At 43.4% G+C, this 27,648-nt stretch overlaps 1 protein-coding gene across 3 annotated transcripts in view; it reads right to left on the minus strand.

The window, feature by feature from the left end:
- Window positions 1-27,648, minus strand: part of GPATCH2L (G-patch domain containing 2 like) — a 357,886-nt gene that overhangs the window by 133,600 nt on the left and 196,638 nt on the right. For all 3 annotated transcript variants that reach the window (XR_011198831.1, XM_069208440.1, XM_069208439.1), the window contains exons 4-5: window positions 20,292-20,468; window positions 6,842-6,921 (exon numbers count right to left, since the gene is read on the minus strand). Coding sequence is in view for 2 of the 3 variants with exons in the window: in XM_069208440.1 (XP_069064541.1) it covers window positions 6,842-6,921; window positions 20,292-20,468 (257 nt within the window). In the remaining variant the exon portion in view is untranslated. The remainder of the gene's footprint in view (window positions 1-6,841; window positions 6,922-20,291; window positions 20,469-27,648) is intronic.

Consider the following 27,648-nt stretch of genomic DNA (forward strand, 5'->3'; position numbering starts at 1 on the left):
CAACACCCTTTTTTCCCCCCTCTTCGAAATGACTCACAACCACTACACCAACAGGCAGAATGGGTCCCTAAAACTGTATAATTATCAAAGGCAAGCCTTCAACTACGTACCATAAAAACAGGCCAAAATCTAGGCAGAGTCCTTCAATTGCCCCCGACAATGAGCAGTCACCTACCGCAATTCAGAGCCACCAGTCAGAAAAAACTCCAGCATTTTGCACAGAATCACCTTGTGAACAAAATATTGAGGGTACAAGTTGGGGATACACACCGGTGGATGGCGTCCACCCACTATTTTCACAGGCACTGCCAAAAAGAAGCTGGGCCAGACTGTAAAATGCTGAAGGTGTCTCAGTGTAATTTTCAGACACAGGGACACATTCAGCAGCATCTGCACATAATCTGGTTTCAATCCGAGCAACAATGTGCAAGCCGCAAGAGGATTTTCATAATTCAAGCTCCAGCTGGGCCCTTAACAAAGGCCAAAATTAAGGGACCTTCAGGCCTCCTTTTCTTGGAGTATCCTGCCTCGCACCTATATAGAGCCTAACATCTAGATGTAAATGCGCTAAGAGAGAAACAAAAGCTCACAGCTTGTTAGCACTTCACTAGCACTTGAGAGGCACACTGACTTTGTGCGTCCTCTGCATATGAGCGATATGCATGCACTGCTGTAAGAATGTCGGATGTGTTGGTCTGTCACGTTTTTTTGCACAAAATACCAATTTAAATACCGCTATTTTTTTTATTTCATTATAACGCTATTCATCAAAATGCAGGTTGTCAGAGTGATTTAAATCAAACACACTAATTACATTGACATGCAATCACACAAGTTTGTACATCAATGTTCAGGATATGTTACATAAGAAGGTGAGAGTTACAAGGTGTAGGAGTCACATATCGTCCTTCATAGCTCACTGCGCTATATCAGAAGGAATAAAATGTATGAACTGCAAGTAACAAAAGTATCTTGGTGTTAGAAGCAGTAACCCACTTACCTATCTACATAAAATAAAAATCTGTCCTCTGTATGTTACATGATGTGCTTTGCAGAAGACACAAACTATCAATGCTACTTTGAGTTAAAAGGGGCACTAGACAAAACACAGATCTTTCCAGCAAATGCATTCACCACGAAAGTTACTTTACCATTATTATTATTCGCTCAGATTTACTAGGAACCCAGAGATCTCTGCAGCAAGTGCCTTAACCCCATAAGATATTTTAAAATTCAGACTTTGCAACCAATTAAGCAAAACAGATTTACTGTCCTGTTTCTCTCTGTTGCCACGTTCTTTGTGGCAGAGGTTTTAAAAACAAATGAACACATTGAGGCACAGATTTTGCGTTGGGATCACGCAACTTTTCTGCTGCAACGCTTATGCAAAATCTATTTTGGGATTTATAGTGCCACACAAATCCTGGTTCAGTTGTTTTGTTTAGAACAAAAACAACAAAAAAAAAACACGAACGCACCTTGCGAGGAGTGTTTACATGTATACTCATAATGCGCTCAAATGTACTAGTTATAGACCTACTAAACATATGTGCGAGGTCTTTAGATTTAATGTCACTTCTTATGAAGTCACTTCCTGTAAAGTCATGGGTTGTCATATCACCTCCTGTGGTCACTTCATGTTTTAAAGCCATATACTGCCTAACCTGGTAGGCCCCCCCCTCTTCTTTTTTTTTTTAGGGCTTGTGCCCTGAAATATACGATTGTGGTTTCTAACAAGGTACCATTGAGCCACCACCCAAGAAAGAAACGAGAGGAGAGGGACCTGGATTAAGTCTGTGAGATCCCGTGAAGGGTCTAACGTGAAAGACTACAACTCCCATCACTGCCTGGTAGTACGGAAGGTCACGCACCGCGGCTGCTTGCATAATAATTTTCCGGAGAACTTGGAAAGTTGTTCAGTGGCCGAAAAGAAAGCCTCTGCTTCTTCCTTACATTTAAACGCATAGCCAGCAAAGGAAAGAAAAAACTGTTAAGGAAGGCCAAAGGGACATAGAGAGCGAAAGAATGGGGGACAGAGAAGATAGCAAGACTGAAAAAGATGGCCTGAAAGCAGAAGGACGAGTATCAGTCAGTCCCGGAGAAGGCTGCAGGAGAAAGAAGTAAAACACTAGGATCAGCGGAGCGGGCACGCAGGGACCAAGCGACTGCAAAACAATTATGCCGTGGAAAATTAATTCCGAGCCGAGCACAGAATGTCTGAAAGGTAAAATGAAGAGTCTTCGCCGCCCGCCATGCTCCCTCCTCGCTGCGATGCTGCACGGGTCCACACAAACACAGGAGGTGGGGGCAGAGGGGACAGATGAAAAATGGTTCATTTGTTACAGCGGAAAAATTATTATTAACTTAAAGTGCCGTAATGTTTAAATTTACAGTTTATTACTGTGTAAATTACAAGGCACACTTCCTTTAATTAGCAGCCGTCCAGGCTGGGAGCTGCGAATAAAGCACATTATTTATGATTATAATTTAAAGAGGGAGAGTGCCAGCCAGGGATGGGAGAGGACGGAAGGCAAGATAAGTGTAACAAAACAAGCATTTGCAATGCAATGGGTCTCGCATTTGCTCGAGTTATAGCTATTAGCGTTGTAAATTCCTAACAGGACTTTTCCTGCCATACAAACTGAAAATAAAAAAGTAAAACAGTTGGCATAAGCAAGCCGACTGAAAGCACCACCGCCGCTGTGAACGCCAAGGAGAGACACAAAAGGAAAAAGAAGTTCGCTTGCAGTCCAAGTTATCAGCAAAAGTGCAATTAGCCAAGTAACAGGGTCGATGGCCAAGGCGGTAACAACACCGCCCTAAGGAGGGACAAACAAAGCAGCAGTTACCAACGAAAACAAAGGATTTTTGAAAGGCAAGCCCATGAACGAGTAATAGTGATGTGCATGCAGTGGGCATCGTTAAAAGCCCAGATACATACCAACAAGTCGGAAAAGTAGCGCTTGCGCGCTGCTATGCTCAACCTAAAAACAGAAGCGCAGGAGGACGAGGGGAGTAAAGGCTGGAGCAGGCAGTTTTGAGCTCTACACAACAGATCTGAATATGAGTGAGTCAGGGCAATATCAATACTCTAGGGAGAGATATTTACGGGTGTAGTTAAAGCTTTTCCATTCTGAGCCTCTGCAGGGAGGTTACAGAATATGTATTTACCGCAGTTTCCTAGGCATAAGATGTTTCCTGCACATTTTCCTCAAAAGCCCCTGCAGAGTATATTTCTGCGAAATTGACTTGCAAAATCTGTCCTAAGAAAATTGTGGAGGTGTATTGCTTACCAAACAATTCAGAACGCCATTCCCTGTCCAATCACTCAATAGCGCGGAAATAAGAATGTTGCCCTTTTCTTGTAATTAAGATCAAAATGACAGACTTTGCTTAAAGAGAGCAAAGAATAAAGCCTCAAGGTATAAAGCATTGTTACAGTCCCCAACACTCAGATTTAGAGTCTACGGCTGCAAATTTCCTGAGCAAATATACTAATCCCATTTTAGGAATTGGTAAGCTACTGATTCTTAAAATGTGATTGAGACCCCACACTGATTCAGTATTTGGAAGAGCTTGTTGTAGGCATCCTTTCCAATAACTAATCGGTATGCCCTTCATGAGTGTTGTGCGATTGAAGTCTGGTAGCAAAACACTGAAAAATGACCTACTCGAGTTAGGGTGGTAATGAATTGGCAAAAGGAAAGGGGTCCCTGTAGAAAAACTGAAAATTGTTGGGGAGTAGGCAGTTGTCCAGAGGACCACTGCCAACTCAAAATTTTCAAAAAAAGAAAACTTTTGTTGTTAAACGCAGCCCATTTCCTTTAAGAAAAACATGTTGCATTTAAAAAATAAAGTTTTCTTAACTGAAGGGCAATCACAGACATAGTGGTCTTCTGAACATAGCAGGCTGCCATCCCTGTGAGGACACTAAACAGACTGAGTCGCAACTCAGATTGTGATCCACTACGAATCAGAATTTAGCAAACCAACATATTAGCACATGGGTACTAGCAAACAGGGGCCAAAAAGATCAGTCTGTGATGTGACCGAGGGCCACATTGATGACAGCAGGGTTGTGGTTGGATGGTGTAGGGTAAGCAAAGCATATACATCTAGTGGCTGAACTGAACAATGTGAAACCAGAAAACCTGGGGTTAATCCCAGCTTCTCCACTATACCAAATTGTGAGATCCTAGGAAATTGTTGTATTTCACTTTCACTCCTTTTTAGGTCGAGCACACAAGCGCTCTGGCCCGTTGTAATCTATCCGTGGGCTTCTAACCACGCCCATCGCATGCCCATCACTATCACTCGTTGGTGGGGTTGCCTTTCAAAAATCCTTTGTTATCATTGGTAAATGTTTTATGTTTGTCCCTCCTTAGTGCGGTTTGGTTACCGCCTTGGCCATCGACCCTGTTACATAGATAATCGCACGACTGCCAATACATTTGGCTGTGAGCATGCTTTTTTTTGCTTTTTTTTGTGTGCCTCCTTCGCGCTCATGTTCATGGCGGTCATGGTGCTTTGAATCGGCTTGTTTATTACAACTGTTTTACTTTTCATTTTCAATTTAAGTGGCGAGAAAAGCCCACTTATGAATTTACAATGTTAACAGCCCTAACTCGAGCAACCGCAAGACCCATTGCATTGGAAATGCTTGTTGTTCATTATCACATATTTAGGGACTTTGAAATATTTGTGTGCTGTACAACACCTTGTCCTGTGTTTGATTTAATAAACTATAACCTGGTGCATGAATAATAAGAACCCAGCCCACTCAACGAGTGCATGTAACAACTGACTTGCCCCTTTAGTTCATTGTTGTCAGAGTAATGTTTCTAAATTCATGTTTGTAAACTATCACTTATGAATGAATATTGTTCAGTGCTCTCAAATAATCTGCTGTACTAAGATGAAAAGGTTCAGCATGTTAACTAAAAACACTTTGTATTTTGAAGACTGCCATATTTTTACACTTTTGCTGCAAAATGTATTTAAAATGAAGTTGTTCATAAAGTTCTTTAACACCAATTAACCTTTAAATAAATAATGGATTGTTTATTTAACATTTCTATTGTCTGTGGTGTCAGTAAACAGCTTGGTGCTGCTGAGCACCAGGTGGCCTCAAGAAAAGGTCAAGAAGGCCACAAGCGTCCCCGGGGCCGTACTGACAGTATCAATGCATTAGTAGATAGGTTGGATTGTTAAATTTTACACTGGTTTCAAAGGACAACCATATTTTTGTGACCCGTAATTAGTACATCAGGACCTCAGTGAACAAATATGAACATCACACACTGTGGAGCACCATGTATATATATCCCAGCATGATGGTGTAAACCTGAGATTACAGTCACCTGTAAGTAGCTACTTATTCACTAAAGATCAATACCTAGAGGAACATCCAATTCAGTGAGACAAGCAAAAGGCCAGGTTAGATCAATTGGTGACTTGGAGTAAATCCAAGAGTGCCTGAAGTAAGTCTTGGAGTCTACTTTCTCCTCAGCTAACTGTGCATTCAGTCATAATAGCAAATACCTCGGCCTCTTCCCCTCCATCATGCCCTGGGGAGAGTTGCACAAGGAAATCTGTGGGTGCTGCACAGAATAAGGAACACTGCAGCAGCTGTGCACCTCTTCTGAACACAAGGGACCGATATGTGCTAGAAGTCAGGGCTGAGGTGCACTGCCAGCCTGGTGCACGTGTCCAGTTGGTAGGCTAGAAAGAAGTGGAGGATGCACAAAGGAAGTACATTGCCAAAGCGGTTTGCAAAACCCTGCACGGAATATCAGTGGATGCTACGAATAAAGAAAGAGGTGCACTGGCAGAGCTCTGCTGGTCTAAACTAATTTTAAATGACAGTGCTCTGTGTGGGTATTGCAGTGTTAGAGTGACAAAAACACTGCAAGCTAGGATTAAGGAGCACAGACAAACAACCATGTAGAGTATCAGTGCATGGCCAGCATCCACACCGCAGGGCAAAAGCGTCACCCAGGAGCTTAGTTGTTCAAGGCTTTTCCTTAGTTATTCAGTAAACAGAAAATTATGGACCAAATGTACTAAACTTTAGCAGACACAAACACTCCACTTTACAAAATCAAAGGGTTTGCAACCACCAAAATATGTGGTATTCATGAAACTAGTTGTAGGAGTCAGTAATGTTTTACCATTCCTACAATGGGTTTACAAATCGCAGTTTGGATGGGGCATGTTGGGGGTGTCCCTTCCAAATTGCGAATTGTCACTCTATGTATCAATGGTTTGTGACCGGGATAGCAGTTGCTAATCATTGATAAGTTACTGACTCCAAAGTTGGGGGGAAAAAGTAAGGGGGTCCTCTTTGGGCCTCTTAGCCTTAGCAAATTGGGATGGCAATTTCAGGGGGGAGAAGGCATGGTCAATTCTCACTCAAGTTTTTCAATAACATTTTTTTTTAAGATGCCTCGTTTCCTTGAAGGAAACTGGGCTGCTTTTAAAAAAAAAAAAAAAAAAAGTTTTCTACTTTGAAAAGCAATTACAGGAATAGTGGCCTACTTGTCAGGTCACCTTACATGTGATTGTAGCCAATAATCGTGCGTCACAATATAAGACCTGCCAAATTAATATTCATCACATAGGTTGGTTGATCAGCAACTCAATACAATCCGATATTTTATAATTAGTACAAAATCAGATACCATTCGCGAAAAAGTCTGTGCACAACTTACATCCACTTTTTGGAAATGGAATCTTTGTACCTCTGACACATTGTAAGTAAGGTTCTACTTTTGGAGACAGGAGTTCTTAGCCTAAGTGTGAACACGTTAGAAAGGCAAAGCTTATTTAACACAGGTGGTACCTTGCCAACGAGCCTCCGTCGACCTTTCCGGATACAGCGTGCAGCCGCTCCTGGCAGGCGGTTCAGGCGAGCATGGAATCCTGAAGAACAAAAGACAGCAGTTCAGGGAAGTATTGGCCCAAAGAAGTCAATACGATATCCTAACTGTCAAGAACTTTTGGAGATTTGTGGCGGCTAGGCTGAAGCAATACAGAAAAAAACTGTTGAAAAAATAGAGGCATTGTACAAATTGAAAACAACTTCCACTTCACTAAACATCTTCCTTTGTTTATTGACCAGGACAACGCCATATACTAAGCCCAAGCTTGTATACAACCTGGGAGAAGCACCAACCCTGTCTTGCTTGCTCTACTGGATACTCTGCATATGCTAGTGGAGGAAGGCGGGTAGCAGGGCGGCTTTTGATACTTTTAGTCACACTATCCTGTTTTGCCACAAAACACATTTGTATTACCAAGCAGGCTCAGGACTGGATGGCATTTTTTTCTCAAAAGGAGACTGAAAACCGTGCAGCAGTGATATTCCATTTTGCTGTCTGAATCTTGTCGCTTGCTCGCCTTATAGGTTCCCATGGTCTTGCTTTTAACATCAGCACCAATGACACCAAAATCGTGCTAAAAGATATGCCATATATCCAGCTGTTTCTTTCAACAACTGCTTGAGATACGCTGCCAGTTGGATGGCTGGCATCTCCCTTAAACTGAACTCACTCAAGATGAGATATGTGTGTTGGAAGGTCAACCTGCCATATGGAACAGCACTTTCTGGCCCACTGATATTGCAAATTCTCTTGTCAAGAATATTCACAACATAGGTTTCCTGAGTGATAGGAATCTGATTCTCAGGCTTCATAGAAATACTATTGCATGTGAAAACTTTACTGGCCTACATACCTTCAGAAGTATTTTCCCACTACTGCCACCTACACAACTAAGATAATTATAGTGCTAGCATGCCCTTGATACTACACTATATGCATTTCCTTTATTTAGAGCTTTCCAAATATCTAAGTGCCCAAGTCTCTCCAAATAAAAACATTTCCCAAGTTATTCAAAATACAGCGACCAAACGCTCTGCTCAATCAAAAGCAGCAAGCCATATTTCCGGTCAGCTGACCGGACTGCGCTGCTCCCTGTTATCAAATTAACTGTGTTCAAAGTCTTGTGCACAGTCCAGCAGGGGATTAATGTACTTGGTGCTGTGAGACAAACTGTGCACATATAATCTAGTGCCTTCTTAAAAGAATCTGCTTCAAGGGATTCCAAAATCTAAAAAATATGCAAAAGAGCAAGTTCTTATTCCTATCCTGCGCCTTAGCTGTGGAATACTGATCCTCTTGAAGTCAAAAATGCACAAGACATTCTTTTTCAGCTAGAATATGACAACCTGTCAGTTCGCTAGTAGGATTTGTTTTTCTTTTTTCCAGAACAATTCTGGTGACCATTTAGCTAGGCCTAGAAAGCCCTTTGGAGGACTGGTGCGCTCTTTCAAAAGATTAATGACTATCAACCACAATTGCAAGCGCCAATGTCTTTTAGGATCACAGCTATGACAACTCTGCAGAAACGTCAGCCTAAAGACTTCAACTCCGTGCTGCTCTTTTCATGACAGAATCAACCTCCATTAGGAGAAACACTTGGCCATGAAGGACATCTTTGTCTTTTATGCTTACAGTATTATTTCAATTAAGAACTAGCACCAGTAAAGTGAAAAATATTGTAAACCTGATCCAACGGGAGCTAGGTGTTCTCCCACACATCACTGCAACCACTGACTATAAAGAATGAGATGCGAGACAAATAGAAGAAGCAGGAAAGGGGGAATGGGGCGGGAGAGGCTAATATCACTCCTCTTTTGCCTCATCACTCAGTTTGGCACTGATGTTTGTAAGTTGGAAATGGAAATGTACAGGTCACGTCATGAATGATCGCCACTCACAGTGTCAGTGAGATCTTGTCAACACTCCTGCAAGTCGCACCTCCCTATGTCTCCCCAGGACTTTACTTAAAGCAATGTGTGTGGTTGGTAGGTTTCCCAGTGTAGAAGGCAATCCAGGGCCATGAACTTTCACTGTTTTACACGTAATTTTTTGTACTGGAAAAAAAGCCTCTGGGAGCAGTAAATATGCCGGGGTTTTGCCCTGTCTGCAAGGTCACTGATATTTGAATTATCGAACTACAAATTCACTCGTACTATAAATTCAGTGAATTGCTGACGTTGTGTGAAAACTGTTAACATGGTATCATGCCTTTTCATGCACCTTCTCTGCATTCAGACAGCAGTTCTGGAACTAGCAGAGATCCACAGCAAGTCCACATCACCGAACGTCCTTCGCCTGGTTCGCCAAGGTTCACCCTGTACCTTGGTTTTCGGAACCATTGCCCCTCTCCATCCGCCCCTGCGTTGAGCACGTGAACTTCAAAAAGGCTGTATAATTCCACTCTCTATTTGATAAAGGTGGCTCTTTCCTGTTGCAGGAAGCGCCAAGATTTTCCTTCAGGCGCGAGTCGTGCGCTATATTAAGTGCTTGTCACAGTAACCGTAACAGAATTGTCAATGGCTTGCTCATGAAACAAACAATTTCTAAACAATCTCAAACCTTCCTTTATTAAATATTTAATAGTTTTAGTGTGATAATAGTGGAAAGGTATGACGATAGAAGTGCTGCTTTTGGCAGCTGGTTTCTTCTAGTTTTACCAGCATATAAATACGTTTTTTTTTTTTTAAACAGAGTGATATTTGCAATGTATTCTGTGCAAGTAAATATTTTGTTATTCGTGTAGGGGACACATTACTGGAGGCTCTGGGTCTCGATTTTTCAAAAATGTCTAGGGTTGGTAAGTTTCCTTTGATGGCTAGTAACCACAGGGCATACAACTACCAAAATCCCACATGCCACGTTTCTGTAAAAGAAAGCACTGTAAGGCAGTAGCTATGCCTGCAGTTTCAGTCTGATTTTAATCCATGTGCATTCACAAACGTGGAGCACAATTGTTATCAGGTGCCATGTTGAGATAAAAGGAGGCTGAACTTTTGGTGTTGGGAAAGTATTCTAGCCCATAAAAGCATCCACAAATTATAAAATTGCATGATGTGCAAAAGTCCCACCTCCATTAATTCCCTTTAATCTCTATTTGAAAAATGATTGACAGGAAAGTTGCTTCCGGTGCTGGGTGACACTGGGGTAACAAAGACTCGTCCATCTCTCCGGACAAATGTCTATATGCAACGAAAATTAAAGGTTATCTTGACATGGATATGGTTTTCTCCTGCCCCCGTTCTGTACACTACATCCAAACTTGTATGAGTGGTGCCACTACTATTGGGAAACGTGTGGGAATGCATGATAAGATGACTTTTGCTTCAAGCATTGAATTCCTGTATTGTATGGCATGTAGATTAGGCAAATCAAGTTTGTTTGCACAGCAGAACAGGAAAATGATAGTGGTGCAGTTCACACTAACAACACCTCTCTGAAATTCCTTTAGACTCTATTTTTCAGATACGTCTGCGTTTTGGCAAGTTTCCCTAGGTGCTGGTGCGACCTCAAAACCATACATAGTCGTCATCTTCCATGGGCAATTCACCCCCCAAAAAACATATGACAGGTTCTGACAACTGCCTGACCCTCTCCCATGCACTATATATACCTAAAAAGACAAAAAAATTATGTTTCTTCAGCCATTCCTTGAAGTTTGCATGACATTGTGGGTGAGATGAATGATGAACCTTCATGTCACCATTTTACACCCGCAACCAACTGTCCCTCTACATTTCAATAAGTACTGGGGCTAATAAAGCGTTTCATAGATGACAAGAAACCCCTGGGCTATAAGCAGCAGTCTTCTCAAATGTGTACATTTGAGTAAAATATAGTAAATATTTACAAGTAAAATATAAATTTTCAATAGCGCGAAATGTGGGAAGGTCAGAAATAAAACTTTTGCCACTGATGGAGATTTCCAGTCAGCTATATAATTTAAATATGAGGAAATTGTGTTTTTAGTCATTGATAGAAATTTGCAGGACATTATGAATACAATAAAGAGGGGCCACTGAAACCTTACTTGATTTGCCTAAATCTCTGTTATTCAAAAATTGCTGGAATTACTATTCCGAATGCATACTATTGAGGACACAAAGCACCCCCCCCACCTTCCCGCCCACCAAAAAAACATCTTTTGTACTGTTCCGATAGTGAGAAGTGTGGAAACACAAAATTGAAGGGCTTTTGCAGTGGTAGGGAATTCTGGCCTTCTGCATCCAGTGCATTTGAGGAAATTGTGTTTTTTGTCTATAGGATTCTGCTTTTAGGGCAAAGTGGGAAAGAATCTTTCTGGTGGACTTTCGATCTATCTGCATATTCCTCAAATTTAAACATCCCAGGAACAGACTAGATTTGAAAACATTTGCAATAGCTATCTGCCACCGGTAGGTGGCACTGGCTCTATCTTGACCCTGGAAGTAGAATTATGGCGATGCCACTGGAGTCATAAAGCAGCCAACTCAGCAACAGTTCTCATCTGTTTTTAGTTTGAGAGCGCAAGCGCTTTGACCTGTTGCAAGTATTGTAGGCTTTTAACCATGCTCACCTCATGCTCCTCACTTTCACTACTTCGTGGGCCTGACTTTCAAAAATCCTTTATCATCATTGGTAAAAGCTAAACGTTTGTCCATCCCTCCTCGGGGAGGTTTTGTTACCAACTTGCAGACTGACCCTGTTACATGGATAATTGCACGATTGCCGATATTTTTTACTACGAGCCAACTTCTTTTTCCTTTTGTGATTCTCCTTCGTGCTCATGGCAGCAATGGCGCTTTGAAGCGTCTCACTTATGTCAACTAATGTTTTACTTTTCGTTTTCAACTTATGTGGCAAGACAAGTCCAATTAGGAATTTACAACTCCAATAACTAACTGGAGCAAATGTGAGACCCATTGCATTGCAAATTCTTGTTTCATTTGTATCTTTTACAGTGTGGAGCAGAGCGACATCAGCTTTTTGTAGGTACAGTTCTAACACACACACTATATATATATATATATATATATATATACAGGGAGTGCAGAATTATTAGGCAAGTTGTATTTTTGAGGATTAATTTTATTATTGAACAACAACCATGTTCTCAATGAACCCAAAAAACTCATTAATATCAAAACTGAATATTTTTGGAAGTAGTTTTTAGTTTGTTTTTAGTTTTAGCTATGTTAGGGGGATATCTGTGTGTGCAGGTGACTATCACTGTGCATAATTATTAGGCAACTTAACAAAAAAAAATATATACCCATTTCAATTATTTATCATTACCAGTGAAACCAATATAACATCTCAACATTCACAAATATACATTTCTGACATTCAAAAACAAAACAAAAACAAATCAGTGACCAATATAGCCACCTTTCATTGCAAGGACACTCAAAAGCCTGCCATCCATGGATTCTGTCAGTGTTTTGATCTGTTCACCATCAACATTGCGTGCAGCAGCAACCACAGCCTCCCAGACACTGTTCAGAGAGGTGTACTGTTTTCCCTCCTTGTAAATCTCACATTTGATGATGGACCACAGGTTCTCAATGGAGTTCAGATCAGGTGAACAAGGAGGCCATGTCATTAGATTTCCTTCTTTTATACCCTTTCTTGCCAGCCACGCTGTGGAGTACTTGGACGCGTGTGATGGAGCATTGTCCTGCATGAAAATCATGTTTTTCTTGAAGGATGCAGACTTCTTCCTGTACCACTGCTTGAAGAAGGTGTCTTCCAGGAACTGGCAGTAGGACTGGGAGTTGAGCTTGACTCCATCCTCAACCCGAAAAGGCCCCACAAGCTCATCTTTGATGATACCAGCCCAAACCAGTACTCCACCTCCACCTTGCTGGCGTCTGAGTCGGACTGGAGCTCTCTGCCCTTTACCAATCCAGCCACGGGCCCATCCATCTGGCCCATCAAGACTCACTCTCATTTCATCAGTCCATAAAACCTTAGAAAAATCAGTCTTGAGATATTTCTTGGCCCAGTCTTGACGTTTCAGCTTGTGTGTCTTGTTCAGTGGTGGTCGTCTTTCAGCCTTTCTTACCTTGGCCATGTCTCGGAGTATTGCACACCTTGTGCTTTTGGGCACTCCAGTGATGTTGCAGCTCTGAAATATGGCCAAACTGGTGGCAAGTGGCATCGTGGCAGCTGCACGCTTGACTTTTCTCAGTTCATGGGCAGTTATTTTGCGCCTTGGTTTTTCCACACGCTTCTTGCGACCCTGTTGACTATTTTGAATGAAACGCTTGATTGTTCGATGATCACGCTTCAGAAGCTTTGCAATTTTAAGAGTGCTGCATCCCTCTGCAAGATATCTCCCTATTTTTGACTTTTCTGAGCCTGTGAAGTCCTTCTTTTGACCCATTTTGCCAAAGGAAAGGAAGTTGCCTAATAATTATGCACACCTGATATAGGGTGTTGATGTCATTAGACCACACCCCTTCTCATTACAGAGATGCACATCACCTAATATGCTTAATTGGTAGTAGGCTTTCGAGCCTATACAGCTTGGAGTAAGACAACATGCATAAAGAGGATGATGTGGTCAAAATACTAATTTGCCTAATAATTCTGCACTCCCTGTATATATATATATATATATATATATATATATATATACACACACACACACACACACACACACACACACACACATATGGAAAATTACATGCTGTGCATTATCCTGCCATCTAGTGTTGGGCTCGGAGTGTTACAAGTTGTTTTTCTTCGAAGAAGTCTTTGAGTCACGAGACCGAGGGACTCCTCCCTTTCGGCTCCATTGTGCATGGGCGTCGACTCCATCTTAGATTGTTTTCCCTGCAGAGGGTGAGGTAGGAGTTGTGAATATACTAGATGTGCCCATGCAAAGGAGTAGGTATGTATGTACATAATGTGTATTAAAATAATATTTATTTACAAATTTACAATTTTCATTCAACTAATAACGGCTACAGGCTCCCGGGGAGGTGGGAGTGCGCATGTGAATCTGCAGCGTCCCATGCCACGAACAGATGTACACTGGGTAAGTGACATTTTCCGTTCGGTGGCATGTGTAGCTGCAGATACACATGCTGTGCATGGACTAATAAGCAGTAACTCCCCAAAAAGCGGTGGCTTAGCCTGTAGGAGTTGAAGTTGTCTGAAATAATGTTCTTAATACAGCCTGTCCTACTGTGGCTTGTTGTGTTGCCAACACATCTACACAGTAATGCTTAGTGAATGTATGAGGCGTAGACCAGGTGGCTGCCTTACAAATTTCTGTCATAGGTATATTCCCCAGAAAAGCCATTGTGGCGCCTTTTTTCCTAGTGGAATGCGCTCTTGGTGTAACAGGTAGATCTCTTTTTGATTTAATATAACAAGTTTGAATACATTTAACTATCCATCTGGCAATGCCTTGTTTGGATATAGGATTACCTGCATGAGATTTTTGGAAGGCTACGAACAACTGTTTTGTTTTACGAAAGTGTTTTGTTCCGTCAGTGTAATACATTAGTGCTCTCTTTGTGTCTAATGTATGTAAGGCTCTTTCAGCTACTGAGTCTGGTTGTGGAAAGAAGACTGGGAGTTCCACGGTTTGGTTTATGACCTTTGGTAGGAACTTGGGATTTGAACGGAGAACCACTTTATGTTTATGTATTTGTATAAAGGGTTCTTGTATAGAGAATGCTTGTATCTCACTTACTCTTCTAAGTGATGTGATAGCTATTAGAAAGGCTACTTTCCAAGTTAAGTATTGCATTTCACAGGCGCGCATGGGTTTGAATGGTGGTCCCATGAGTCGTGTTAATACAATATTAAGGTTCCACGAAGGTACTGGTGGTATTCTTGGGGGTATGATTCTTTTCAGTCCCTCCAAAAATGCTTTGATGACTGGGATTCTAAAAAGTGATGTTGCATGTGTAATCTGCAGATAGGCAGATATTGCTGTGAAATGTATTTTAATTGAAGAGAATGCTAGCTTAGACTTTTGTAAGTGTAATAAGTAGCTTACAATGTCCTTTGCGGAAGCATGTAGTGGTTGAAGCTGATTAGTGTGGCAGTAGTAAACAAATCTTTTCCATTTGTTTGCGTAACAATGTCTTGTAGTAGGTTTTCTAGCTTGTTTAATGACCTCCATACATTCTTGTGTAAGGTTTAAGTGTCCAAATTCTAAGACTTCAGGAGCCAGATTGCTAGATTGAGCGATGCTGTATTCGGGTGTCTGATTTGTTGTTTGTGTTGAGTTAACAGATCTGGCCTGTTTGGTAATTTGATGTGCAGTACCACTGATAAGTCCAGCAGTGTTGTGTACCACGGCTGGCGAGCACAGGTTGGTGCTATGAGTATTAGTTTGAGTCTCTTTTGACTTAGTTTGTTTACCAGATAAGGAATGAGTGGGAGAGGGGGGAAAAGCATAAGCAAATATCCCTGACCAACTGATCCATGACGCATTGCCCTTGGATTGAGGGTGTGGGTACCTGGACGCGAAGTTTTGGCATTTAGCGTTTTCTTTTGTTGCGAATAGGTCTATTTTTGGTGTTCCCCAGCGTAGGAAATGATCCTGTAGGATCTGGGGATGAATTTCCCATTCGTGTGTTTGCTGGTGATCTCGACTGAGATTGTCGGCTAACTGGTTCTGAATGCCTGGGATGTATTGTGCTATTAGGCAAATGTGATTGTGAATTACCCAAAGCCAATTTTTGTGTGCTAAGAGACACAGTTGTGACGAGTGTGTCCCTCCTTGTTTGTTGAGATCATACATTGTTGTCGGTTTTGACAAGAATGTGCTTGTGGGCTATTAGTGGTTGAAATGCTTGTTCCTTTCTGATGGTTGGGTACTAACTTGATTGCTTGTTTTTGTAATAGTGCTTGGACCTCTATTTGTAATAGGTCCAAGTGTTGTTTGGACATATTGTGTGCCCTTGGGGGCACATCTGGTGAGAAAATTGTGAATTCTATACAATAACCATGTTGGATAATGGCTAGGACCCATGCGTCTGTGGTAATGTGTGTCCAGTTCTGATAGTATGCGGTAAGTCTCCCCCCCACTGGTGTTAAGTGTTGGGGTTTTGTGACATTGGAGTCACTGTTTGGTTTGGCTTGTTTTTGGTGTCTGGAACTTTGCCCTTCCTCTTGGGAATTGTCCTCCTCTATATGAGCCACGAAACCCTCCCCTCTGGTATTGTGCCTGATAGGTGGGTCTGGTTTGCGAGGTAGAAGGCTCTGGTGTTTGCATTCGAAACCCCCCTCTAAATTGTGGCTTTCTAAATGTGCCTCTGCCCTGTGGGGAGTAGAGCGCGCCCATGGCTTTGGCCGTGTCCGTGTCTTTCTTTAAATTTTTCAATTGCTGTGTCCACTTCCAGCCCAAACAATTGTTCTTGGTTAAAAGGCATGTTTAATACTGCTTGTTGGATTTCTGGCTTGAATCCAGAGCTTCTTAACCATGCATGCCTGCGAATGGTTACTGCAGTGTTGACCGTTCGTTCTGCGGTGTCTGCAGAGTCTAATGCGGATCTTATTTGGTTGTTGGATATTGCTTGTCCTTCTTCCACATCCTGCTGGGCACGTTTCTGGTGTTCTTTGGGCAAGTGTTGTATAATGTGTTGCATCTCGTCCCAGTGTGCCCTATCGTAGCGAGCAAGTAGGGCTTGCGAATTAGCAATCTGCCATTGATTGGCTGCTTGTGCTGCCACTTGTTTGCCCGCTGCGTCAAACTTCCTACTCTCCTTGTCAGGCGGTGGAGCGTCTCCTGACGATTGAGAGTTTGCCCTCTTTCTTGCTGCTCCTACAACCACAGAGTCTGGTGTAAGTTGTTGTGTTATGAACACAGGGTCCATTGGGGGAGGCTTGTACTTCTTCTCCACCCTAGGCGTGATAGCTCTTCCTTTAACTGGCTCCTGGAATACCTGTTTTGCATGTTTGAGCATGCCCGGGAGCATTGGCAGACTCTGGTAGGAAGTGTGGGTGGATGCCAAGGTGTTGAACAGGAAATCATCCTCTATTGGCTCTGAATGCATTGCTACATTGTGGAACGTAGCTGCCCTGGATAGTACCTGCGTATATGCAGTACAGTCCTCTGGAGGTGACGGCCTTGTTGGGTAACAATCTGGGCTGTTGTCTGATACTGGTGCATCATATAAGTCCCATGCATCAGGATCATCCTGTGTCATCCCTGTATGCGTAGGTGACTGCATTGGAGGTGTTCTTACCGGTGACAGCTGTGGTGAGTGTAGTGGGGAAGGTTGTGGAGAAACCTTGGTGGTGGGGTTTTATCTCTGGCCACCTTCGCCTGCATTTATGGCTCATGAAATGCCAGTTTTCTTTTGGTTTTAATTGGAGGAAGAGTTTGTATTTTTCCAGTCTCTTTCTGGATATGCAACCTCCTTTGTGTATGGTCTGGTTCCACCATACTTATTTCCTGCTCAAATCTGTGTTTTTCATGCATCTGGCTGGAAAGTCCTTGCTCTTCTGTGTAAGAGCTTCTTTTCGGCTCTGAAGCCGCTTTTTTCGGCACCGATGCTTCCGATAAAGTCTTTTTCGGTTCGGACGTTACTTTTCTCGTTTTGGGTGAGTCGAACTCTCGGCGTCGAGATAGTTCGGTGCCGGAATCTCGACCGGAGTCGGATGTCTTTGGCAAATCTTTGGCCTTTTTCGGTGCCGATGTTTGGTCACCTTCTTTTCGATGGGTTAAGCCATGGCCTGCTGGCGGTGGCGTCCCCTTGGCCTTAACGATCTTTGTGTGAGTTTTGGACGGGGCAGTTTTACACAGTTTTCTGCATCGTTGTGGGTCGCTCACTTTCGGATTCGTCAGAGTCCGTCCCCTGGATGGAAATTCTTTCCTCCTCCTCGACGTCAAGTTGTTCTCTCGGTGTCTACGCCATTTGTAGTCTTCTCGCTCTTCGATCACGTAGGGTCTTTTTTGATCGAAACGCTTGACAGGCCTCACAAGTATCCTCCCGGTGTTCTGGTGATAAACACAGATTACAGACTACCAGGTGTTGGTCTGTATAAGGATACTTCGAGTGGCACTTCGGACAGAAGCGAAAAGGGGTCCGGTCCATTAGTCTTCGTCGATGGATGCGGTCAGGCCGACCAGGCCCCGCTGAAGAGCGGAAGCCCCGAAGGGCCACCAGAGCGCTTCTGCGATCGGTGCCGATACGCTACCACTAAACCGGTACAGAGCGAGAACAATACCGTCAAATTTTCGATATGTAGCTAACTTTCCTGATTCAAAATACGAGCGAAGAGGAACACGTCCGAACACGATGGCGGAAAGAAAACAATCTAAGATGGAGTCGACGCCCATGCGCAATGGAGCCGAAAGGGAGGAGTCCCTCGGTCTTGTGACTCGAAAAGACTTCTTCGTAGAAAAACAACTTGTAACACTCCGAGCCCAACACTAGATGGCAGGATAATGCACAGCATGTGTATCTGCAGCTACACATGCCACCGAACATATATATATATATATATATATACACATACACACATCTATATCACACAGTGGCAGTAGCCACTGTGAGGTTATATGGGAGTCAAAGTTTCCATAGAAACAGGGTTTTATGTTGTGCTAATAACTTTGGAGCAGTTCTACAAATCTTCACAACCTCCCCCCATCCCAAAAAGTTTATCCACCGGAGCTCCTTCCTGGAAAGTTTAGGGGGGAGACTCACTTAACACATCACCTCAAAACTTTAATAGGAAAAAGTATACAATACTGAAAAAAAAAAAGGCTGAACAGAATTACACCAAATGTGTCAAAAAGCTATATAAGTATCCAGGAAGCTTGCTTTTTGTTTGATGTAATTCTGTCCAGTTGGTTTGGAGAAATTAAGGTTCAAAATGTTGCAGCCGCTGTTCTAGAACTCTGTCCCAAATTCCGGAAAAACAAATGTAAAAAAAATATATATATACACACACACATAAGGAGCCAGGGAAGGGTATACCCCTAATCAACTAGCCCTTATGGGTTTTTTTAGGGGTGTTGAAGGGCATGGGAGGGCTAGAGCCCCTGGGGCCAAATATAAAAAAAACAAAAATAATCCTTAGGTTTGCTGTGTCCCTCCTGTGCGAGCCATTTCTGTCCACATATGCTACTGTGGGACTCCAGCAGGATCAAATAAAAAAAGAAAATCAGGGGTTGGTGTCTGTGGGATAACAGCCACTAGTGGAGTTGTTGACAACCCCTGGGATATTTTGTGCAGGGCCTGGCTTGGCCGCAATAAGTACAACTTGTACTGCTGTGATGCTCTTCTTATCTGCTCTCTTTTTAAATCAATGATGACATCTGAAATCTATGTCAGTATCTATACCGCTATCAAAATATTCTAAAACCCCGTGTAACAGAGGCTAACGGGGATTATCACATTGCATATCTTCTATGCCCCCTGGTTTGTTAAAGTGGGTCACCAACATGAAAACCCTTGCCTACTATGGTAATCTGCAAAATTCCCTATAGCAAAATACCTTCCTACAGGGTTTAGCACAGTTTAATAGAAATCCACTATTAAAAGGTATGTTGCCTTTAATATATGTTTTTCACCATAAAGGAGTAAGGCCTACTTGCTTTCTCATAACTTTTCATTCTAAGCATATCACACCTACGGAATCTGATGAGACTTTTCCCACAGGCCTAGTGAAGTGCTCATAATCTGCCAATCATCGGGCACACAGTCATACAATTGCAAATACGTACATACAACCCCTCTCAATAAGGCCTAACAAGAATTATCATAGTGAAAGTCTAGTCCCAGGGTTTGTCAGAGTGAGTGACCAACACCAAAACCCTTTCCTCAGAGCAGCTGAAATTAGCGTATTTTAGCGGCACAGTTAAGAAATAATTGGGCTCACGAACAAATTTGACAATGGAAGCTCAAAAGTAACATTCTTCACAGAAAGAATTCAGAAAGAACCAAAATCATGTTGGGCAAATTTTAACTTAACAGACAAGATGCCACAGGAGACCAAGAAGGATCTAAGGTGGTAGAATTAAGAAAACAGGCAGACTAGATGTATGTGGATGTATTTATGAATCACTTACCTACGAGCAGTCCACGGATATATCATGCAGTGGCAAGGGAGGTGCATGGTATTACACACGATTGGAGGTTCCATGGTAAAGGTAAAGCAGGTAAAACAGGAGTCTCATGGCATCATGTGGTGGCAGGGGTATTTAATGGGAAATACATTGCAGTGGCAATAAAGGTGTCATGCAGGGACTTTGAAATTCAAGTAAACTGTAATGGTGTTAAACTGGGATTCCATAAAGATGTTGCGCAGTGTTACAACAGAAGTACCCTTGCTGTGAAAAGGGATGTTTTGGAGTCTGCATACATTGGCGGGTAGGCACTGGTGGGGGTGTTCATTCTACATTGTCTTCACTGAGGTTTATATACTGTGTTCTACCATGTACATTCTTCAGTTGGTCCTTACCCCTCTGCGCAGGACGAGTGGGAAGCAGGAACGTCGGATCAGGAAACCTGTCCAAACCAGAGTCCATTCTCTCAACATCCAGACGGTGCTCAGCTCCCCATTTGGGCAGCAGGTTAGGGACAGTGAATCCAGGTACACATTCGGCCTCATGAAACCAGTCGCTCTGCTCGTCATCCCCTGCAAGATAAACAAGCATGGTCATCACCTAGTACCACATCGTTGTAGAATTAATCACTGCCTAAAGAAAATAAGAAGTGTTGTCAGCCCTCGTGGAAAGGGTTTATGCATGTGACTGCTCACTGGCTCCTGGAAGAGAAAGAAAATAGATTTGCCCCCCAATCACAGCACTGGACTTGCACTCCCAGCGAGGAAACTGGTGTCACCCCCAGGTAAGATACTTTATGGGGATGCTGATCTTTGCTGAATAAACAACTGGTGTCTGATGATTTTATGATGTTTCTCTTTATTCCTGGGAGAAAAGCGCTGAATGCCACCTCACTAATAACTTAAGTTATAGGACTGCTGATCCTCGACGTTCCTTTACGTGTCTTACTCCGTAGAAAAAGTGAGGGAAACTTTACTTTTCAGGACAATGGAAGTGAGGTGTCTATAACATTAAACGTTCCCTAGACCACCAAACTTAAAATGTATATAAATGCCTCCTTTTGCATACTTCTAAAAAAAAAAAAAAAAAAACAATCAGAGCTGGTATTCCTCGAGCCTTAAAGAATCTAATGACTTGTAACAAATTATACGCATTTTAGTGAAAATTAGATCATTTGTTAAAATATCTTTTATAAAATGAAAACAAAATCTAAACCTTTAGTCCAATTATACGTTAAATGCCTTATCAATAAATTACTAATGATGAGAATATCCACTGACCAATTTCACAAAACAGAAATCTTTAAACTTCCTAGCATTACATGTTCGCCACGAAACAGTTTTATATTTCGCTTTCAGGACGATCAGCCGTCAACTCGGCTGTAGACGGTATGTAAACAGACTTTCTCAGGAAGTCAATAAACGTGCGCAAAAATTGCACAATGTGGCAATTATAGTTCTGGGTCGTATGATGAGAAGTATGCGTGTGCAGAAAAAACTGTGCTCTCTACAAAGCATACCCCAACCTGATAGCTGTGCAGTTAATAAATGACACACACAACACAGGTAGGGGAATATGAGCTTTAACTGCCATGATGTGTAATCATGGTGTTCTCAACTCGTTCAGTAACTTGTACAGCCAGAGTTAAATGCACCGCAATCTCATTGAAAGCCGATTCCATGCTCCACTCTGCACCCGCACGCATGGTCACGATAAAGCCCACTGTCCATCTTGAGGCAATCATTTGCATCCCCTCCTAACACAGTTTACATCCGTGTGCAAAAAAATACAATTTCGATTGAACATTTGACTTTCTCCACTGGGGTTAAAAAATGTGAAAAAATTGCAGAAGTGGCTTTGATTCCTCCGAGACTGGACAATGCAAAATAAGCTCCAGGCTCGTCACTGAAGAAAGAACTAGTCATATGTCAGTTTAAAAGGGCAGGGTCACTAATCACTTAAGTTGAAGGACTGGTTAAAGGGCATACGCATAACAGTTCTGTAGCACAGGAACACATCATTCAAAGTCACTCAGGATTCTCAGATGCGGGAGAGAAAAGTATGCTATAATGTAAACGTGCCTCTTTTTTCTTCAGAAAAGCTGTATTTGTTGCAGTAGGGTGGACGCTTTGCGCCCACCTGTTCTAAGTTCTAAAAAGTGATATTTTGAAATCCATTGTAGATCTCGTCTGTGACAGGGCGTGCAATGCTGCCTTCAAGCCTTTTTGTTAGCTCACAGGGGGTTGCAGCCTGCCCACTGCTTACCACCGGCTGACGTCATCGTCACTCTTATTTCCTTGGTGGTGTCTGCTCAGAGTGGGCCGGCTTCACTTCACCCTCGTGTGGTTGCTGCTCCCCTGGAGCACAGCCCGAGTAGTGCTCCCTTTGGGAGCCCAGGGCGCTTCCACTGTCGTTCGCTTTCGTGTTTTTTTTTTTCTTTTAGTTCTAGCGCTCCATGACAATGCGCGTGTTTGCAGGCTTTCTACCCCCAACTCCCCTCCCACTCCACGTTGTAGTTTCTCCATTGTCATTGCTGGCCTCTTTTTTGCTTGCCATGTAATTTCTTGCTCCTTTGTTGTTGTTGCCCCATCGTTTCTTGCCCAGATGTCGCGTGAACAGTCGTCACTGCATCATTGTTGCCTCGTTGTTGATTAGTTTTTATATCCCCAAACACTGTTTTCACGAACGCAACATTTACTTCTGTCTGTTTGATTTGGGATTAAAAATAACAACTAAAAATATATCGGAGTTAACTGGACAATTTGAATTAATAAAACTGCAGATTAACTTAGTACCAGTTCCTGCATGTGCAAAATCTCTCTTCTCCTTCCCAAACAAAGAGCACTGACCAAGCTGTGCTTCACGTGAGCTACTCATGTTACAGGGGCATTACAGTAGGAGGGTACCAGTGCACCATCCTTTCAGAGGGGGATGCGTGCAGTAACACTGCATATGTAATAGGGGAGTATGAATGAGGTACTGGTGTGGGGCAGAGGATGACCAGGAGTGGCTTTGACTCTGTTCCTAGCTGCCTAATATGCTGATTTGCTTTTTGCGCAGGGGTAGCTCCTCTGCAATGGCGATCTGGCTCAGAGCCAGCATATAAAAAATAAAATAGCCTACTATCATTTTATTTTTGTGCAGGGAGGGGTGGGGCTGGGCCACGGGAGGTGGGAGGAGAGAGTGCACCTAAGTGTGCATAAGTGATGGACTGCCTGTCGCAGGCACTTAGGCTACTCCAACCGACCCGTGCACACAGCCAGGCTGGAGAAACTGGACAGACCCCAGGGTTGTGTCTGAGCGGCAGTCCAAGCCGTTCAAACCAATCCTTACACTTCTTTCATGTTAGGTTGACATGAAAGCAGCGCTAGGATTGATGGGGAGCCTGTGTTGGTGTCCCAATGAATGCTGGGACACCAGAAGAGGAGTGATGTGGCAGGAAGCGGCAGCAACGAGAACAATGTTTTGTTTCCCCCCCGTCATCGCCAACGCCCCTCCCCCACCCCCCTTTGACATTTGAGGCAGCCGCCACTGTTTTAGCGCATCATCAACAGCATTCTTTCACTAAGGAAAGGCTGGTAGGTAGGTAGGAGTAGAAAAGAGTTACCAACAAGCTTAGGGTGTTTGGTGCCTTTATTTATTACAGTGAGGCACTGTACTCTTGGTACTTGTGGGTACCAGAAAACCTCAAAAGCAGTCACTACAACCTTCATAGCAACAGCACTGTTGTTCTTTGCTACTTTTTAAAAGGATAACTTTTGCAACCAATGGTACAATTTAAGTTCCCCATGTTTCATCCCTTGACACGCTAAGTGTAACTTTGTATCCCCACTTTGTAATATTAAAAGTAATTATTAATTATTTGAGTGAAGGCCCAAAACTGCATGTTTCTTCAAGAAAACAGTAGAGGACGGCATGTCTCGTATAGCTCAGAGCTCAGCAAACCCCATGCCATAGATTCACAATGCTACTTTTCATTTAATAACTGGCAGCATTTCTGCTATTTTACACACATTGGAGACCATCGTTTTAAAAGTTCCGTAAATTAGAAAAATGAAATACATTATTTAAAATAAAAAATACTCCTACTGGTCAGTGATGTTGATTTAGTGGGACACCTGGAACCAAACTTCATCTCACCATGGGATAGGCCTTGATCGGAGGACCTCAGCCCCCATTAGAGAGCCTGCCCAGCTACTGCAGTCCAGGGACTTAGAAGCCAGAGCCACCAGGAAGAACAAGCAGCATCATGTCGAACACTGCTGACACACCCCCAGCAGCCAACATGACCTGGAGAAAAGAGCACCACAACAGAGGGGATAGTAGCCCGGAGAGCAGTACGGTGGACGACGAGAGGCCTGTGGAGAAGCAGAGAGGTTCCATGTTGGTGCAGCGGCAGGGTGAGGCAGACACACTACGGACTGTGCCCCTTGGGAGTGGCAGGGAGTGGTCAGAACGCGGCTGCGGGGCTGGGGATAGGAAATCACAGATTATAGGCCACGGGTTATAAAGTTGGGGAACAGACGTGAAAGCTGAGAGGGCTGGAGAGTAACAGTTGCCGTTATATGTCTGGGGATCGGTACAGAGAAGGTCAAGAAGCCTGGGAGACGACAGAAGACAACAAGATGTTGACAAAGGGGTGGGGGCCGGAAGAGAACATAGTAACCAAGGTCGAAAGAGGCAGAAGGCGAACACTACATTAGAGCAAGAGGGAAAAGAGCACAGTAACAAATAGCCTGGGATAATGGCGTAGGGCAATTTCATAGGTAAACATTGTAAGTTATGAAGAGTCACCGGGCCTGTGGAGTAGCACAAAGAAAAAGTGAATACTTGTAAATGTAGCTGTATTTATATGGCGCTTCCTACCCCTGGCGAAGCGTTAAAGAGCTTTACATCGGGCAGCACCCATGGTCAGTAGTTACTCCAGTGTTATTGTGTGTTAAGAGAATTACTATTGTGCTCGCAAGGAGACCATGACACGCATTACTGAAGTAGCTTTGTGGCAGGCAGAGTTAATACGACTTGGATGTAATTATTAGTAGGGGGTACGTGAACTCATGCAGACGTTGGAGGTGTTAACAAGTGAGCTAGAAGGGGTTCGGGAGTATAGTTTCTTATGATCAATGAACGGAGCTGTGGGCAATTTGTAAACATACAATAAGATTAGGGATAACGTGGCAGAGTAGGCTGTATTCAACGAAAGAAGGGTTGGAACGATAGAAAGTAGGAACGTGCCGTCGAAGGAAAACAAGAGAAGTGACAACCGGAAGTTTTGGGATCTACCTTTGACGGGGTGTTTGCAGGGCGACGGTAGGCATATCGTCTGAGTGACAGAGTTCAAATGTTTATAAAGTAGGAGAGATTAGAGCCAATGAATCGCATGTAATAGTCATAGGCTTGGAGAGCAGCACAGTGGGATTGGATGGCATTACATATCAGCGGCATTTAGAAGCCTTTGAAGTGACAGACTATTGGGGTTGGAAGCAACAGAGGGCAGAGTCTTTGGAGGAAATAAAGCAGATACTTTTTGGAAAATACAGAGATGGCTGAGCTAGATAACAGCTAATATGGAAGGGAGAGAAAAGAGGTTTAAGAGAGAAGGGATGGAAGAGATGAGATGTGGACAAGGAGAAAATGGGAAGTGAGAAAGTAAAGATGAAGAGACGACAGGTAAAAGGGATTGAGGAGAAGATGGGCTACACATGGAAGGGAAGAGAGATGGAGGAATCATAGAAACAGCAAAAAGATGTGGAAATGGTGAACGGGAAACATACAAATATGGAGGAGATCGAAGTGAAAAAAGATCAGAAAAGATGGTGGAGAAGAAAAGAGAAGAAAGATGCGATAAAGGAGAAGAGAGGCGGAGAAGCAAAGAGGTGATGGGAAAAAGTAAGTGAAAGAAATATACATGGAAGCGAATGAAGGGGAAAACACCATAAGATATGTGGAGGGGACATAAAATAGAGGGAGGAAAGAGATAAGGCAGAGGAGAAAGAATAAGTGAATGAGAGAAATATAGGAAGAAATTAAAGAGGTGAATTAAGCAAAACACAGAAAAGGACAATGAATGAGGAAAGAGAAGGAAAAAGACGATGAGATGGAAGAGGAGAGTAGATAGAAATAAGAAAAGAGGTAAAAGATACATGAAAAGGGAAAAGAGGTGAGGACAAAGATAACAGAAGCACTGAAAGGGTTAACGAATGCAAGAGAGTGTCGGTCTCGGGTCTTTCCACGAGAGATTCGAAGGATCTGTCAGTCACCCAGGCGCACTGGGCCAGGGACCTCTTACAATCAAGTCATAATGACAAGTGGTAAATGAGTCCGCCGCCACGAGCAGCAGCACTAATGTGATTATCAGCACAGAGGGCTGGTGACTAAACACAACATGACAACCTTCGAATTAGCACTGTTAGATGCGGAGTGCCACCACTGCCACCAAGTACCAACAGGTCAGTAGCAAGCACATACTCTTCCTTCCAGGGGCACAAGAACCAGCAAGTCAGCTGCGATCACATCAACGTCTTCAAGGCGCTTGACAGCTAGCAGATCAGCTAGTGAGCACATCCCCTTCTTCCAGGGGGTGCAAGAACCAAAAGGTCAGTTAGCCAGCACAACACCTTCTAAGGGCACGAGAACCAGCAGAGCTACTAGCGAGCACATCCCATTCTCCCAGTGGAACAGGAACCACCAGCTCTGCAAGAAAATACATCCTGTTCTTCCACTGGTACAAATAACAGTAGCTCAGCTAGTGCGCACATTTCCATTTTCCAGCAGTACCAGATCCAGCAGGCCAGCTAGCGAGCACATTGTATTCTCCCAGTGGCACAGGAAGCATTAGCTTCGCTGCAGTCTCATCCCCTTCTTCCAGGGGCATGAAAACCAGCAAGCAGTCTGCGATCTTATCCCTTTCTTTCAGCGGTTCGATGATCAGCAGAGTAGCTAGCAAGCACATCCCATTGTACCAGGGGCACACGCACCACCAATTTAGCTGGTGAATACATCCCGTTCTTCCAGTGGTAAAAAACCCAGCAGCTCTGCTAGCGAGTACATTCCCTTCTTCTAGAGACTGGAGATCCAGCAGGCCAGTTTTCTAGCACATCCACTTCTTCCGGGGGCACGACAACTAGAAGGTCTGGTGTGATCACATTTGATTCTTACAGAGGCATGCTAACCAGCAGGCCAGCTAGTGAGCACGCTCCCTTCTTCCAGAGGCACGAGAACTAGCAGGCCTACTAGCAGGCCTGCTAACAAGCACATTCCCTTTTTCCAGAGGCTTCATACCAAGCAGGTCAGTTTGCAAGCACATCTTCTTCGAGGGGCACGAGAACCAGGTCTGGTGTAATCACATCTGCTTCTTCCAGAGAAACAAGATTGAACAGTTCAGCTGGCAACACATTCTCATCTTCTATATACAAGAGAACCAGCTGGCCAGCTAGTAAGCACATCTCCTTCTTCCAGGGACATGAAAACCAGAGTACATCCTCTTCTTTCAGAGGCATGAGATCCAGAGGATCAGCTAGCGAGCACCCTCCCTTCTTTCAGAGGCAGGATAACCATCAGGTCTGAATCCTTCGTCCAGGGGCCCGGGACCCAGGAGGCCAGCAGTGATCACATCCCCTTCTTCCATAGGCATGAGAAGCAGCAGGCCAGCTAGCAAGCACATCCCCCTTTTTCCAGGGACACGAAAGTTAGCAATTCATGTTGCAAGCAGAGAAACAACAGGTTCGCAATTGTGTTTCTGCCCTCCTCAGG

This window comes from Pleurodeles waltl, chromosome 9 (genome assembly GCF_031143425.1).
Source record: "Pleurodeles waltl isolate 20211129_DDA chromosome 9, aPleWal1.hap1.20221129, whole genome shotgun sequence".
Classification (NCBI taxonomy): Eukaryota; Metazoa; Chordata; class Amphibia; order Caudata; family Salamandridae; genus Pleurodeles; species Pleurodeles waltl.